Raw genomic sequence first — 13,906 nt, forward strand, 5'->3', positions numbered from 1 at the left:
AACTCTTCAATCAAGTTTATTTTTTAATTTAAAAAGGAAATGCAAATTTTCCCTCATATTCCACATTCTCGGTTTTTCAGGGACAGAGAGGTCTGCAGTGGTGACATCGACTCGACATCACTCGTTCACTCCTGATTCTGAAGGACTAAGGGGTTCTGCGCCAGCCAGCGAGGACAGGAATTCTTCAAGAGCGGCCCGGCTCGCGGGCGTCCGGCCACGCTGGCACAGGGGCTTGCTGGCAGTCTGACAAAGCGGGAGCTGCCGGGCAGGTAGCCTGGGACTCCCGGCCTTGCAGAGTTTTGTGAGCGGCGACCGGCCTGCGCTGTTCCTCGTTCCCTAACGAAGCAAGCCCTCAGCTCCCCGGGGACCTCTGCTCTCCGCTAGCCCCTCTGCCCTCCTCTTAGCCACTACAAACCTGTCAATGTCAAAAGGTTCGGCTACCTGGGGTATGGCTGGGCAACCTGTGAAAGCCCGCCGCCTCTCACCAGCATTGAGAAATGCGAGCGCAGGAGTGAGGTTCCCTTGGAGACGAGACAACCCCCTCCCCTCAGCTCAACTCCTGGCACCTGCCCCAGGCAGTGCCATCATGAGGGATCACTGAGAGCTAAAGGTTAAACCCGCTGTGGACCCCCGTCCCTTTCTGGCCCGCGGGGAAAGCTTCCTCAAACTTTGTAAGTGTGGCCACAAAACACTGCTGGAATAGCACTGTTTAGCAATTACGTTTTACAGCTGAGCTAACTGTGTATTTTATCTTATAAGAAACAGGTGAGTGACAAAAGAGGGCACCTCCTCCCACCGAGCCACTCCTGGTCCTGCGCAGGTGTCCAGTCCTGATGCCCCGAGCCTGAGATTCTGTGGAGGCTGCAGCCTGTAGCACGTGGCACCCCAACGCGCACCCTTTGCCCACTCAGCCAGCGCTCCATCAGCCTGGCATTGAACCAAACATCTCAACAGCAGAACACAGAACTACAAAACACAGCTTCCACATAAGAAACACCCCCGGTCTGAGGCTCTCCTTCAAAACCTGACTCTGCTGACTGTGGGTCCAGCTTCTTCCTCAGTCTGTCCCCAATCCATGAACTCTCTGCTGGACCATCTATAGAATCTAAGAGGAAGCCCAAGCCTTTTTACATGATGGAAGCAAGCCGCCACCAAAAGGCAACTGGAGAGAGAGCCCGAGGCTGCGGCAGACAGCCCTGGGTGCCTGCTTCTGCTGGGCTGGAGCGCAGCCTCGCCTCCCAGCCGGAGCTCGGTGCTCTCACCCACTGTCCCTGGCCAGGGATTCCACCTCCCTCATCTGTGGCCCAAACGGAAACAGGCCAGGACACTCTGAGAGGAAGGGAGGGGAGGATTAGGTAGTTACTGACCAGAGACGGGATGCCAGTGCGTGGCCGGGCCAGGGGAACCGTTTCCTGAAGCTGAAATGGCTGTTGCCCCTGCATATTCAGAGGACAGAACCCACGTGCAGCGACAGCACATGCAAGGTATCAAGGCCAAAGAAGGGGACCCCAAGTGTCTTTTCCATAGGAAGAAGGGGCTATGTACAGGGGGAAGAGGAGAAGGCCTGGCCAGATGCACCCCGTTTTATCTCATTCAACCAGGAGATCAAACTGCTCAGCAGCTTCAAACTCAGCATTCATGGCCGCAGCCCACTCATCCAGCTCCGATTTCTGGGGGGAAGAGAAACAGGGGGCAGGTGAGTGGGGAAAGGGGCACGTTGGCTGCAGCACGTCTACCCACACCTTGCAGGTTCTGCCTTTCCCCTCAAACAGCCAGAGCCGAGCCCCAGGCCCGAGTCTGCGTAACACAGAGGCAAGCCCCCGGCCATCACTCACCAGGATCTCTGGCACCTTCTTCTTCTTCCGTTTCTCCTTCACGACTGGTGGGGAGATTCCAGGGAGAGTCGTGTCCGGGGCCCAGGGATTTGTGGGGACCCTGGGGACCTCGGTTAACTTTGAACACACCAAAGGCGAGACTCCGGCCAGGTCTTCTGCCCCCAGCAGCCCCTCGAAGCCAAAGCAGGACCGACGGCCTGGGGTGGAGGTGGAGGCACAGCCAAGGGTCTCCAGCCGGCTGTAGGAGCGCCTGACTTTCTTAGACATTTCCAAGTCTCTGGTGTCCGGGTCTTGTTCCCTGGAGTTAGACTCAACATCCGGGTTGCACAGCACGGGAGTGGTGGTGGGGGTGCTGGGGACACTACATGACTTGAAGAGATCCTCCCTAGCAGGCTCCTGGCCAGGAGGCTTGTTTTCTTTCTCCAAGAAAAAGGCAATCTGTACCGGACAGGGGAGAGAACGTTCTCCCATTACTCGGCTGTGTTACCAGCTTCCAGAAAGGCTAGCGGAGTTTTAGTGTGGAAGAAAAGACCCACAGGACTGGCAACAAGAGGACACAGGTCAGGCAACAAATCAGACCCTGAGACAGATGTGGGAAGAAAAGAATAATCGGTCGTTGCTTCTGAGAGACTTTGCCATTACCTGTTGGCGCTGCCTAGATTTTGGTCTCCAAAACACGAACAGGATCTAGTCATCTTTGACTGATGCAAGCCCCCGTTACCTGTCACCTAGACCAAGTCGGTAACCTAGCTGCTCTTCCTGCTTCCGCCCTCGCTCTGTGGTCCATTTGCCACAGTTGGCAATACTCTCCCCTCACACATCCATCAAGCAAGTACTTCCTGGTCATCTGCCTGCTCCAGGCACCATTCTGTTCTAGGCACTGAGATGAGAGTACGGCAGGGAATAAAGCAGAGAAAACCCCTGTCTCTGTGGAGCTTCCACTCCGGTGCGGAAAACAGACAATAAGCAGGGACAATCACGTACTATGTTAGAGGTATTAGCACTTTGGGAAAAAACAGACCAGGATACTGGGGGTGGGTTTGAATCTTGAGTAGGTGAAGGTCAACGCAGGCCTGAGGTGGTGTCTGAGCGACAACCTGAAGGAGGCAAGGGGTACAGAAGTCCTGAGGTCAAAGCGTGCCAATTAGGGTCAAGGGACAAGAAGGCCAGTGTCTGAGGCGAGAGGAAGGAAATGAACGGAAGATGAAGTTTGGGAGGTAATGGGGGTGTTAGAGGGTGTTTTTCTAGGCCACTGTTAAAGGGAGACCCAGGAAGCCCTGGCAGGGCTGCAAACAGCAAAGGCCTTAACCTGACACGTGGATTACGAGGTTCACATACTGGCTCCTTCTAATTGTACTCTCAGCTCAGATGCTGCTTCTCCTTACCATGCAACCAAGATCAGCCCCTCCTCACCTCTCCTAGCCACTCTGTCACAATGACCTCTTCCCTGTACAGCAACCATCACTATCTGCTTTTGGCTTGTTCACTGGTTGACTGTCACCCCCAAACAGAATGTGAGCTTCATGAGATCAGGAGTCTTCATCTGTCTGGTTGATCTGCCTATGCCCAGCACCTTCGGCAGAGCCCCGCACGCAGCAGGGGTTCAGTAAGTACTCACTGAAGTAATGTACACTGAATTGGCACTGAGCTTCCTGGCAACCCAGACAAGGAGGAAAGAGACAAATTCAATGACTCTTGTAATCAACTAGAAGGAAGTATATTGGTTACCAAGAGAGCTATTTCTTATCTGTAAGCTCTGAAGAACATATCCCAAGTCTTAAAGGGATGCTGAACGAAATGGGGTTACCCCTGATTACTTCTTCCTCATCTTCGATAGCCAAGCAATCGTTCAAGTCCTCGCAGCTTTTTCTGTTCAATGTCTCATGAATCTATTAGTGAAACAAGAATGAATGGCCACCATGGGGAAGGGAAAGTCCCTGCTCTCAAGGCACTTACTGGGGAGAAAAAGACAACAAACATGCAAACAAATTCTCAGCTATTGATAAGGCCTAAAAAAAAACTACATTAAGAAATATGAAAGTGATAGGGTAGGGATCCGGAGAAGGCTTCTAAGAGGAAGTATCCATTTAGTGGACTCCTGTGTGACGGAACGGTCATGTGATGATCACATGATGATCCAGTATCGCTTTGCCATTACCTTACTGAAGGCCCCCATTATCTCACTTCAGGATTTCTGTTATGTCTCCCTACAAGTCTCTTTTCCCAGTGCATTCTCCATCCAGCTTCAAGAGGGAGTTTTCTAAAACCCCAAGCCTAACTCAGTCGCCATCTTGCTTAAGAATTTCTGAAGGCTGCCCACGGAGCCAATGCCAAAGCCCAAGTCCCTGAAGATGGCGTTCATGTCTCATCGGCATCTGTTCTGGCTTGGCACGCTCCCTCCCCTTATGGAGTTGGCTGCAGACACACCAAACGAGCTGCAGCTCCCTAAACTTCCTGATTTTTTTTTCTTTGTGGACTCCAGGTCTCTGCAAATACAACTTCCTTTGCCCAGTACATTCCTACTTGCCTGTAAAGATTAAAGACTCAGTTTAAATATTTCTATTTCTATGAACTATTCAAAGCCACCTAGTCTGGGTTATGCTCCTCCATAGCATCTAGTTCTTTCCATATTGCAGTCCTGAGCATAGCATGTTATCACTTGTTGTCTTTCTCCTCACTTGACTGTAGCCCCATGAGGTCCTCAAAAACAGTGTTTCTCATTCATTATATTTTCAAGCATTGTATCTTCAGATACCGATGTGAATGAATCCTGCTGACTTCTGCTAAAACCATAAAAAACTCATGCATATAACCCATCTTATGACAACCATACATGAAAATGAAAACAAGATGCAGTAGAAAGAGTATTTGAGGACACAGTTCAACTTTTAAAGAAAAATAGTAGAGAATATCACAAGGAAATTTCAAAAGGAAAATGGTAGAACATACCAGAACATCAAGAGCTAAACGTATGAAATCTATAATAAGCAAGGTTGGCAATGCATGCACGTGTCCAAAGGCAAACTGTTTTAAAATACTGCAAAACGGTTTCCTGAGCAGATGTGAGCAGACACTATGTGCTCCACCCCTGCTCTATAATGTCCTGGATTCCTTTCAACAAAGCAGATGAAAATGAACTCACCCTAGGGCTCCTTCGAGGAGAGTGGACAGATGGGATCTGTGGAGACAATATTAACTGGTCACATAGCCGGCCCCCGATTTTCGCTCCCCACCCACAACCTCTCTCAGCCCTACCTTTACAGCATGAGCCACGATCTTCTTCAAGACGATGGGCTTTCTGACTGGAGCCGCAAGGGGTGCCTAGAGGAGAGAGGTGACCATGAGCTCTACGGTAGTCCAGCGGCCTACGGTGTAGTAACTGAGGAATCCTGGACTCACCTTCGGCCATATTTCAGGGAGGGTGCTGGGGAGATCAGAGCCTGATTTCCGCTGGGAACTCCGCAGGGACTGAGTAGAGGACGGGGCCGCTGGCCCTGAAAAGAGAAAAAAGGTAGGGAAGGACTCTCAGGGTCTGGAGAATGGGTTCTGGAGAGAGCGAGTAAAGGTTCCCAAACAGAATCTTTGCGGGCGTCTTCCCGGGGCGGGAGGTGGGCGGTGGGACGAGCCTCCTAGGGCGGTACGGGGAGGGCCTTCCTCAGGGGACTGCGTCCCCGAAACGGCTCGGCCCCATCCCTCCCGTGTGCCCTCTGCTCACCGGGGCGCTGGGCGGCCCCTCCAGACCGCGTTCGCCTCTCGGACATATCTAGCTTTGGCCTTGATCTCTGCAGCCGCCGCAGCCGCCGGGGCTCGCGCCAACCCAAGAGCCTTTCTGAAGCAGAAACGTTCGGATTACCCGCCCTGCCCGGGAGGAAGAGGAAGTGACGTAAGGCGGGAGGGCCGCAGCGCTCGGGTCGCCTCTTTTCACCCGTCTCCACTTCCGCCGTCAGCCGGGGCGGGGCCAGTGGCGCGCTGGCGTCATCAGCACGCGCCGCACCCGGAAGAGACGTGGCAGCGGAGGGATAATCCAAGCGGCCAGAGCTGGGAAGAGCTGAGCGGGAGGTGTGCGGAGCGTGGTGTCTGTCGTTCCACGCCACGGACCAGCGCTCGCGCCCGTCGGGACCGGTGCTCCGGTGGATCAGTAACACAGAGAGTGGGGTCTGTGGAGAAAGTGTGGGCGGGGTTTGGAGGGGTAGGACTTGGGAGGGGCCCCTGGGGGCGGGGCTGGTAGTATCGGAGAGACGCTGATGGAGGGGCTTGGCTGGGGCCCTGAACCGGGAAGGATAAGGTGCCTTTGGCGGCGGGATTTATGCAGGGGCTGTGGTCTGGTATTAAGAGGGGCAGTGGGCAGCAATTTGGGGATGGGATGATTTGGGGCAGGAACTTTGGGGCCAGGGACACAGTGTCTAGGGGAGTTAAGAGTGGAAATGAGCTGGGCCGGTGAGTGCGTAGTGGTGGCCACTGGAACCTAGCTCCCTACCAACTCAGGCCCCTTCCCCAGGGTCGACCATGGGGCTTTGCAAGTGCCCCAAGAGGAAGGTGACTAACCTGTTCTGCTTCGAACACCGGGTCAACGTCTGCGAGCACTGCCTGGTAGCCAATCACGCCAAGGTGGGGTCTTCGGGGGAGCGGCTGAGCAGGGCACTGGGAGGGCAAGTATTGGCTTCCTCCAAATCCATGAAGAACCCGACGCTAGACTGGAAGCTCCACGAGGGCAAGGACTTGGTTTATTTTGTTCACTGCTATTTATCCCCAGCCCTTAAGACAGAATTCAGCACACACTATGTGCTCAATAAATGTTTATTGAACAAACAAAAGGATAAGTCTCCTTTGTGATAAAGAGGTGATTGGGGCTTAGGGGGCTAGGCTGTGGAGCCCCTGCCCCAGTTGTGACCTCTCTCTCCCACTCCAGTGCATCGTACAGTCCTACCTGCAGTGGCTCCAAGATAGCGACTACAACCCCAATTGCCGCCTGTGCAACGTACCCCTGGCCACCCGGGAGACGACCCGCCTCGTCTGTTATGGTGAGGCTGAGCACCTTGCAGGGATCAGAACAGAACTGGCTCGGTGACCAGTTTATAGGCCTTCCCTTAGCAGCAGGACAGTGGGACACCCCCAAGCTGGGGAGGCTAGAGCCCCAGATCCTAGTCCTGCTGGGTTACTTACGTACTGTGTGAGCTCAGACAAGTCATTTTCCCTTTCTAGGCCTCTGTCATTCCCAAAAAATTAAAATGCTTAGTTTCTTTCCTCCAATCTTGAGCGTTGAGCGGAGCCAGTCAAACTAGTGGGTGTGGTGACTGTGAGCGGTAGCTGGCCCAACCAGCCGTGAGCTGAACACACAGGGCTTTCAGACACGAGGATCCATTACTGATTCCGAGATTAAAGAGAGAGGAAGTGAGTTTGCCACAGTAAAGTCAGCTAAAAGTAGTCAATGGATATGTGTAATGACCTTGACCTGACTTTTCCGTAAGAGCCTTAGCTCCACCTTTCGAAGGGGCTAATGCAAAAGAGTGAGCTCCACGTATGTGTTTCTTAGTGTGAGTATGTGGGTATACGGGGGGTGGCGAATGGGTAAATGTTGCGTGTGAACATATACATACAGGTGTGTTGTGGGGTTGCAGGAGAGGGTGTGGGTGAGGGTGCTTGAGTATTAGCAAAGTGTGTAGATGTATGTGTGAGAATTGGTGTGTCCGTAAGTGTAGATGGTACTTATGTTTGATTATGTGTATATAAGCACATGTAGATGTGTGCCCATGGATGGGTACAGGTATACGTGTACCTGTGTGTATGTCTAGGAAGCTTTTCTGAAATAGTTCTTGATTAGCTGTTAGCCCAAGGAGTTTGTGGTGTCTTCTTCCCACCTGTCCCCGCCCCCTAGTGGGCTGAGGAGCTTTGTGGCATCTGCTTTTAGTCAGATGGTGGTAGCCAAGAAGGCTAAAGGCTTAGGAAACACTGTTGAATTGGACCTGAGATGAGGATGGGAAGGAGGCAGCTCTGGGCTTACATGTATATATGCGTAAATCTCTGCCATGGGCTGGGGGCTGTTTTCTGGGGTAGGGGTCCAAAGTGTCTGTCTTATTCCTCATGATTCTCCTCCCCTATTCCATGGGCCCTAAGATCTCTTCCACTGGGCTTGCCTCAATGAACGTGCTGCCCAGCTACCCAGAAACACAGCACCTGCTGGCTACCAGTGCCCCAGCTGCAGTGGCCCCATCTTCCCCCCAGCCAACCTGGCTGGCCCCGTGGCGTCGGCGTTAAGAGAGAAGCTGGCCACAGTCAACTGGGCCCGGGCAGGGTTGGGCCTTCCTCTGGTGAGAGTCCCTTTGTCTGTCTAACCATCCATCTGCCTTGGGTCCCACCTGAGCCAAGTGGGTGGGTGAGGACAGCACTGGGTAACCTGGTGACACCAGTTCCTTCTTCCAGATTGATGAGGTGGTGAGTCCGGAGCCTGAGCCTCTCAACACCTCTGACTTCTCTGACTGGTCCAGTTTTAATGGTGAGTGGTGGTCTCCACCTGCTGTCGGAGCCCTTGCTTCCCTGCTCTGTTGACGGCTCTCTTCCTGCCACAGCCGATGGTACCCCTGAACAAGAGGGAAGCGCCAGCACCTCTGCTGCCCCAGCTTTCTACAGCCAAGTCCCCCGGCCCCCTGCTTCCCCAAGCCGGCCTGAGCAGCACACAGTGATCCACATGGGCGGTCCCGAGCCCTTGACTCATGGTGAGCTGGGGATGGTCTCCGCCAGGGGAGGATAGAAAACAGGTGGGGCGGTTCACGTGGTGGAAGCTCAGGGGTCCAGAGACGCACGGGGAGGGACCCTTCCTCTAGCCCCACAATTCTGGGATACACTGTCAGGCTGAGAAGGGCAAGGATCTCCTGCTGTCCCTACTCCCCGTGCTCTGGGCCAGTTTCCCTGAGCCTGTAGATGCTGGTGACTTTGCCTCTGCAGCCTCCGCCCCAAGGAAGGTGTACGACACGCGAGATGATGACCGGGCACCAGGCCTCCATGGGGATTACGATGACGACAAGTACCGTCGCCGGCCTGCTCTGGGTTGGCTGGCCCAGCTGCTCAGGTACCCAGGGTTAGGTGCAGCAGGATGTCAGAGAGTGGGAGGATGGGAAGTGAGAGCAGAAGCCTTGGGCACGACGATTTCATAACCTTGTCCTGGGTAATATCGGTACCCAGTGTCGGGACAGAATGGCAGGGCCTCAGCTTGGCGGAAGTCTTGCTTGGCTCAGCCCTCTCCAGGGCTGTTCCTCACCTGCTGCATTTGAGGTTTCGACTCATGCTCTTTGAGGCCCCTGCCTGCTTTGACACCACCTGATCTTTGTAACTGTTCCCACGCCTGATACATTTCCAGTTTCCAGAACATAGTTGTTGCCTCAGCCGGTCAGAGCTGCTCAGTCATCCTTGTAGTGAGTGGGCAGGGGCAGAGATGACCATCCCCGTGGCACACTTGAGGAAACGAGGCTCAAGGATGGTGGCGCTGGGGCCACGAGACGAGTGTCATGACCATGGCTCTCCCCCAGGCCACAGGGGCCACCAGGGACTGGGGGCCTGATCTCACTTTCCCCTCATCCCCCAGGAGCCGGGCTGGGTCTCGTAAGCGGCCGCTGACCCTGCTCCAGCGGGCGGGGCTGCTGCTGCTGCTGGGGCTCCTGGGCTTCCTGGCCCTCCTTGCCCTCATGTCTCGCCTGGGCCGGGCTGCAGCTGACAGTGATCCCAACCTGGACCCACTCAAGAACCCTCACATCCGTGTGGGTCCCTCCTGAGCCCTCGCTTGTGGCTGGGCCAGCCTAGGACCTGAGGGCCTGAGGTGGGGAGGTCTGGGGGGCCCTTCTCTGCTTCTCTCCCTCAGGCCTGAGACACTAAGACCTCAGGCCCAAAGCCAAGTCCACCAGAGTGGCTGCAGGCTGGGCCTGGGGTCCCCATAGATCAAGGGTTTGTCTTAACCTGTTTCCCTGGGTCTCCAGACTTCCACCCCCCAACCCGTGAAGGAGCTGGCAGGTGGAAACAACAGACTTTATTAAAGCACCCAAAGGTGGAAATAAATGACAGACTTTATTAAAACACCCGAAGCCTCCTTTTCCTTCCCCCTTCTCAGCCCAGCCCCCCAGACTCAGTGGATCTCCTCCCGGTACTGGATGGCCAGAAACTCCAGGGACAGGCGGTTGAAGAACATGGCTCCATTGAGCACTGGGCGGAGGAGATAACCCCCATCAGTCTTCCCCACCCCGCCCCCTTGCCACATCTCAAGGTTCCAGAGCTCCCATTCCCCCACTCACTCAGGATGGTCAGGGCAAAGCATCGAAGAAACTTGTTTTCTGTCATCTCAGCATAGAGTGACCCCATGGCAGCCCAGCAGATGCTGATCACCTGGGAGAACTATAGGCCCCACCCAGTGGGAGAGTGGCCCCCTGATACAGCAGCAGGGTTTCCATCAGCCCCTGGGCCTCCCCCGGCCAGCCCCCAAGCCCCTGCCACGGCCTACCATCAGGACAACTGTGTAGCGGAAGCTCATGCGGTCATAGTGGTGGGTGAAGCAGAAGTTGTGCACGTCGCTGGCAAAGACGCCCAGGTGTATAAAGAAGAGCATCAATGCAGCCACGGTGAGCATCATGCCTTTTGGGAAGAAGAGCACAGTTATGCGGTCCCGCCACCGCATCTTGGCAGCCACGTAGACTCAAGTCGCACAGTAGAGCTTGAGCAAGCTGACACTGCCCAGGAAAAGCAGCTGACCCTCCACTTCTAGAGTGCACAGTCTGGAATAGCAGTGGCATTCTAGAACCAGGTGCAAGGGGACAAGATTCTAGAACACAGGCTGGTTCCAGCCAATACCAGCATGTTTTGTCGGGGAGTCTGTGGTGGACTAAAGGTACAGATCAGTGGGAGCCTGTTACGTTGATGAAGGGACAGTGTCCCCATCCTGCCCCATACACTTGTGTCTTCTCACTGAGTCCTCTCAACAGTTCCACAGAGGAGTTAGTGTGGGCACACTACAGGTGAAGAACTGGGGCTCAAAAAAGTGTATGTGGGGGTCATGTCTCAGGTCTCGTCTTAGGCAGATAAGAGATTGGGACCCAGATGTGTAGCTGGAGGGTGTTCCCAGGTGAGGCGCTGAATATCAGTCTCCAGGTATTTGCTTCAGCACTCACGGGGAGGAACCAAGGAAAGGGAAGGGACACAGATTTCCCATAGCCGACCAGGGACCTTCCCTATGCCCTCCTTAGGTGTGTCCCCGAGAGCAGCTGGTTTTTCCCTCCTCCCCAGATGTTCTTCAGGGACCTTATGCTGACCAGCTTTTCCCTCTCTGCCACCTTCCAGCACTCGGAGCATTTTCAAATCTGTCGCCTCTGTCATCTCAAGAGTCCCATAAGAAAGCTGGGGCTGGTGGCATAAATGTTACTTTACACCCAAATCCGAGGTACAGAGAGGGATTGTCACTTCAAGCTTTCACAGCCAATGAGTGAGGGACTCAGTACTGAGACTAAGGCCCAGTCTTACTAGAGGCTGTGGAATAAGCAGGGACAGAAGACAGGAAAGAAACATTTTCTCAGTACACGTTAAGAGGTAAAAACTGCGGGACTGTTAACAGAATAAGCCAGAAAAAAATGGCCAGAAATGGTGTGAAGGGATATGTAAGCCCCTAGGAACTAAAGTCGAAGAGGGAGAATTTGATGTTGAACTTGGTCACCCTCACTGCCTCCTGCCTGACTGCCCCAGGTTTGGTCCCAGGTCAGGCCAAGACCCCAACTCTTCTGCTCTAAGCAGTGGGGTTAGACCCTTTCCTGACCACCCATGCTTGCTGTGCAGTGTCAATCACAACAGCCCCTCAAATCCCCATCCTAATGAAGGAGTGATGCCCTAATGCCCAGCCATGGTCCCACTGTTGAAACAATTGTTTGCATCTCGGTTCTCATTTGAATACAAATGAACTTTTTTTTTTTTTTTAAGGCAATGCAACCCTTGGTTAACCTCACAGATTGCAAGGACCTTGTTAGCTTACAATCCATTATTTTATTTGTTTCTTTGTTTATACACCTATAGCACCTGGTCTTCCTAAGTAGTCTTCCATCCAGATACTGAACAGGCCTGACCCTGCTTAGCTTCTGAGATCAGACAGGATCAGGCTTGTTCAGGGTGGCATGACTGTAGACACAAATGAACTATTATACATGAGGGCTCCTTGCTCAATGCCATTTAAAAAATTATCCAAGTGGTGTGTGAGTATGTTCTTATAACAGATTTACATACTATACAAGCATACAGAAGAAAATGGAACAGTCCTCTGCCCTCACTCCTACTGAGGTAACCCCTTCAGCTTGCTGAGTGGGCCTCTTTGGTTTTTTTTTTTTCTTTTTTTGGGGGGGGGTTGTTTCTTGATGTAACTTTATGCACCAACATGCACATACATACACATGCGTAACATTTTAAAAAGCCTCATATGTATTTTCAGAAAGTTAGAAACATCAATATAGAATGAATGCGTAAGTTAAAGACATATTTAATATAGAATGCACATGTAACTAAGATATATTAACTCATCAGTGAGGGAGTTCCCCCTCCATAAGGTGGTAATGCATATTGAGGAGCTGCATATTAATAGGCCTTTAAAGAGGAATGTTAGAATATAATTACTAAGTTAGATACAAAACTAGTGTCCTACAGGACGATAAATTTAATAAAAATAACGAGGTTATTTTTTCTGCTGGATATGTTTTGCATGTCTCCTGGAAAATACCTAATTGTAATTTTAGAGTCTGAATCCTTAATAGTAGATAGCAAAATCAAACTCATGTACATTCCTGTGGGTAATAAACCTTGGGCAAGCTTGTGAAATAATGGCCCGTGTGACACTGGAAGGACATGCTACACCCTTGGTCATTTCCAACTTATGGATCATTTTTCTTAGTATTCTGCAACTTTTAAAAAAGTTTATAGGATTCTTAGAGTAGATCTAAATCTTTATACTCTTCTTCATTTTCTGAGATTATAGCTTCATTATAAGCTAAAATCTTTATATGTATTTTTTTAAACAGCTACTGAACATCCCATAGATTCAAGGATGAGCAGGTTTTTCTGCAAAGAACCAGATAGTAAATGTTTTAGGTGTTGCCAGCCATGTGATCTCTGTTGCGACAACTCACCTGTTTGTAGAGAGAAAGCAGACATGGATAATCTGTCAACAAATGGGCATGGCTGTGTTAAAATTATAGACACAAATGTAATTTCACATAATTATGGTTTTATGAAAAATTTAAAATCAAGATGTTGACATAACAGTTTCAAATGTATAACACATTTGTATCTGTTGAAGTGATCACAATAAGTTAACATCCATATGGTTACGCTAATTTTTTCTCTGATGAGAACTTTTAAGATCTGCTTTATAATTACATGAATTTCATGTAATTTTTACTTGTCATGAAATGTCATTCTTATTTTTTTCCAACAATTTAAAATGAAAAAAGAGAATTCTTAGTTCACAGGCCATATGAAACAGGTGGTGGGATGTGTTTGGCCCGTAGGACCTTGCCAAAGCATAAACAAGCAAGGTTGTTGCCTTTCTACCACCTGACCGCCCCCCTCCACCCCGGGGCCTATCAACGTAAGTAACATTTCAAGCACCACGTGGATAAAGTTTTCTCTGTTCAAACAGCAGGTCTCAGTTTGAACTCCAAGTCACTCCCGTCCTCTTGAGCTTTTCACCTTGGCGAACAACTGCATTTTGTCCAAATCAGAAACCTGAGAATTATCCTCAACATCTCCACCCAGCTCCTCACTCAGCACATCCTATCAGTCACTTAAGAACTGCCGAATCTGTCTTCTAAACACGGTACGTCGAAGTGCACCAGAACTACTTGTGGACTTTGAAAAAAGAAGCTAGCTAGGTCTGGGGGAAGCCCAGAGTTTTAAAACGCACCACAGTTTAAGTCTGAAGGCAATTCCGAACCAAGCCTCGAAAGACACCGCGCTAGAGGTACCGTGCGGCGTACTATACCGTGCATTTAATCTTCGCAGCCCCCTGTGGAGTGCGTACCCCAATTTTAGGAATTGAGGTGAAACAGCCGCTGCCC

General features: G+C 51.7%; 3 protein-coding genes and 1 pseudogene across 6 annotated transcripts; 1 reads left to right on the forward strand and 3 right to left on the reverse strand.

The window, feature by feature from the left end:
• On the reverse strand, positions 1–5,710 carry LOC107497553 (sororin). The gene is made up of 6 exons (XM_016119506.2): positions 5,551–5,710; positions 5,235–5,329; positions 5,091–5,156; positions 4,978–5,013; positions 1,836–2,273; positions 1–1,670 (listed from the first exon to the last, which is right to left on the reverse strand). Exons 1-6 carry the CDS (start codon positions 5,594–5,596, stop codon positions 1,590–1,592), a joined length of 762 nt encoding a protein of 253 aa, XP_015974992.2. The 5' UTR covers positions 5,597–5,710; the 3' UTR covers positions 1–1,589.
• Positions 5,711–5,821: 111 nt separating this feature from the next.
• ZFPL1 (zinc finger protein like 1) lies at positions 5,822–10,332 on the forward strand. 4 transcript variants are annotated; one of them, XM_036220278.1, is made up of 8 exons: positions 5,822–5,990; positions 6,334–6,443; positions 6,745–6,856; positions 7,950–8,143; positions 8,256–8,328; positions 8,423–8,548; positions 8,778–8,901; positions 9,415–9,901. In XM_036220278.1, the coding sequence occupies exons 2-8, from the start codon at positions 6,342–6,344 to the stop codon at positions 9,599–9,601; spliced, it is 918 nt and encodes a 305-aa protein (XP_036076171.1). In that variant the 5' UTR covers positions 5,822–5,990; positions 6,334–6,341; the 3' UTR covers positions 9,602–9,901. The 4 variants fall into 4 exon arrangements, with proteins under 4 accessions (XP_036076171.1, XP_015974874.1, XP_036076172.1 ...); XM_016119388.2 differs by having other exon boundaries at positions 5,823–5,990; positions 8,402–8,548; XM_036220279.1 differs by lacking the exon at positions 9,415–9,901 and adding an exon at positions 10,166–10,332 and having other exon boundaries at positions 5,824–5,990; positions 8,402–8,548.
• TMEM262 (transmembrane protein 262) lies at positions 9,949–10,522 on the reverse strand. The gene is made up of 3 exons (XM_016119327.2): positions 10,321–10,522; positions 10,115–10,214; positions 9,949–10,025 (listed from the first exon to the last, which is right to left on the reverse strand). The coding sequence occupies exons 1-3, from the start codon at positions 10,492–10,494 to the stop codon at positions 9,949–9,951; spliced, it is 351 nt and encodes a 116-aa protein (XP_015974813.1). The 5' UTR covers positions 10,495–10,522.
• A 1,345-nt stretch (positions 10,523–11,867) lies between these two features.
• Positions 11,868–11,986, reverse strand: LOC118603134 (annotated as a pseudogene).
• Positions 11,987–13,906: the final 1,920 nt, after the last annotated feature.

This window comes from Rousettus aegyptiacus, unplaced genomic scaffold (genome assembly GCF_014176215.1).
Source record: "Rousettus aegyptiacus isolate mRouAeg1 unplaced genomic scaffold, mRouAeg1.p scaffold_m13_p_5, whole genome shotgun sequence".
NCBI lineage: Eukaryota > Metazoa > Chordata > Mammalia > Chiroptera > Pteropodidae > Rousettus > Rousettus aegyptiacus.

Bases quoted from the DNA above. Each gene is read 5' to 3' on its own strand.
- LOC107497553 (XM_016119506.2), bottom strand. From the start codon at position 5,596: ATGTCCGAGAGGCGAACGCGGTCTGGAGGGGCCGCCCAGCGCCCCG. The intron at 5,157-5,234 runs GTGAGTCCAGGA...TCTCTCCTCTAG, and splicing joins TCCCTGAAATATGGCCGAAG to GCACCCCTTGCGGCTCCAGT. The intron at 1,671-1,835 runs GTGAGTGATGGC...TCTTCCCCCCAG, and splicing joins AGAAGGTGCCAGAGATCCTG to AAATCGGAGCTGGATGAGTG.
- ZFPL1 (XM_016119388.2), top strand. From the start codon at position 6,342: ATGGGGCTTTGCAAGTGCCCCAAGAGGAAGGTGACTAACCTGTTCTGC. The intron at 6,444-6,744 runs GTGGGGTCTTCG...CTCCCACTCCAG, and splicing joins TGGTAGCCAATCACGCCAAG to TGCATCGTACAGTCCTACCT. The intron at 6,857-7,949 runs GTGAGGCTGAGC...ATGGGCCCTAAG, and splicing joins GACCCGCCTCGTCTGTTATG to ATCTCTTCCACTGGGCTTGC.
- TMEM262 (XM_016119327.2), bottom strand. From the start codon at position 10,494: ATGCGGTGGCGGGACCGCATAACTGTGCTCTTCTTCCCAAAAGGCATG. The intron at 10,215-10,320 runs GTAGGCCGTGGC...TGGGGCCTATAG, and splicing joins GCTACACAGTTGTCCTGATG to TTCTCCCAGGTGATCAGCAT. The intron at 10,026-10,114 runs GTGAGTGGGGGA...TCCTCCGCCCAG, and splicing joins CTTTGCCCTGACCATCCTGA to TGCTCAATGGAGCCATGTTC.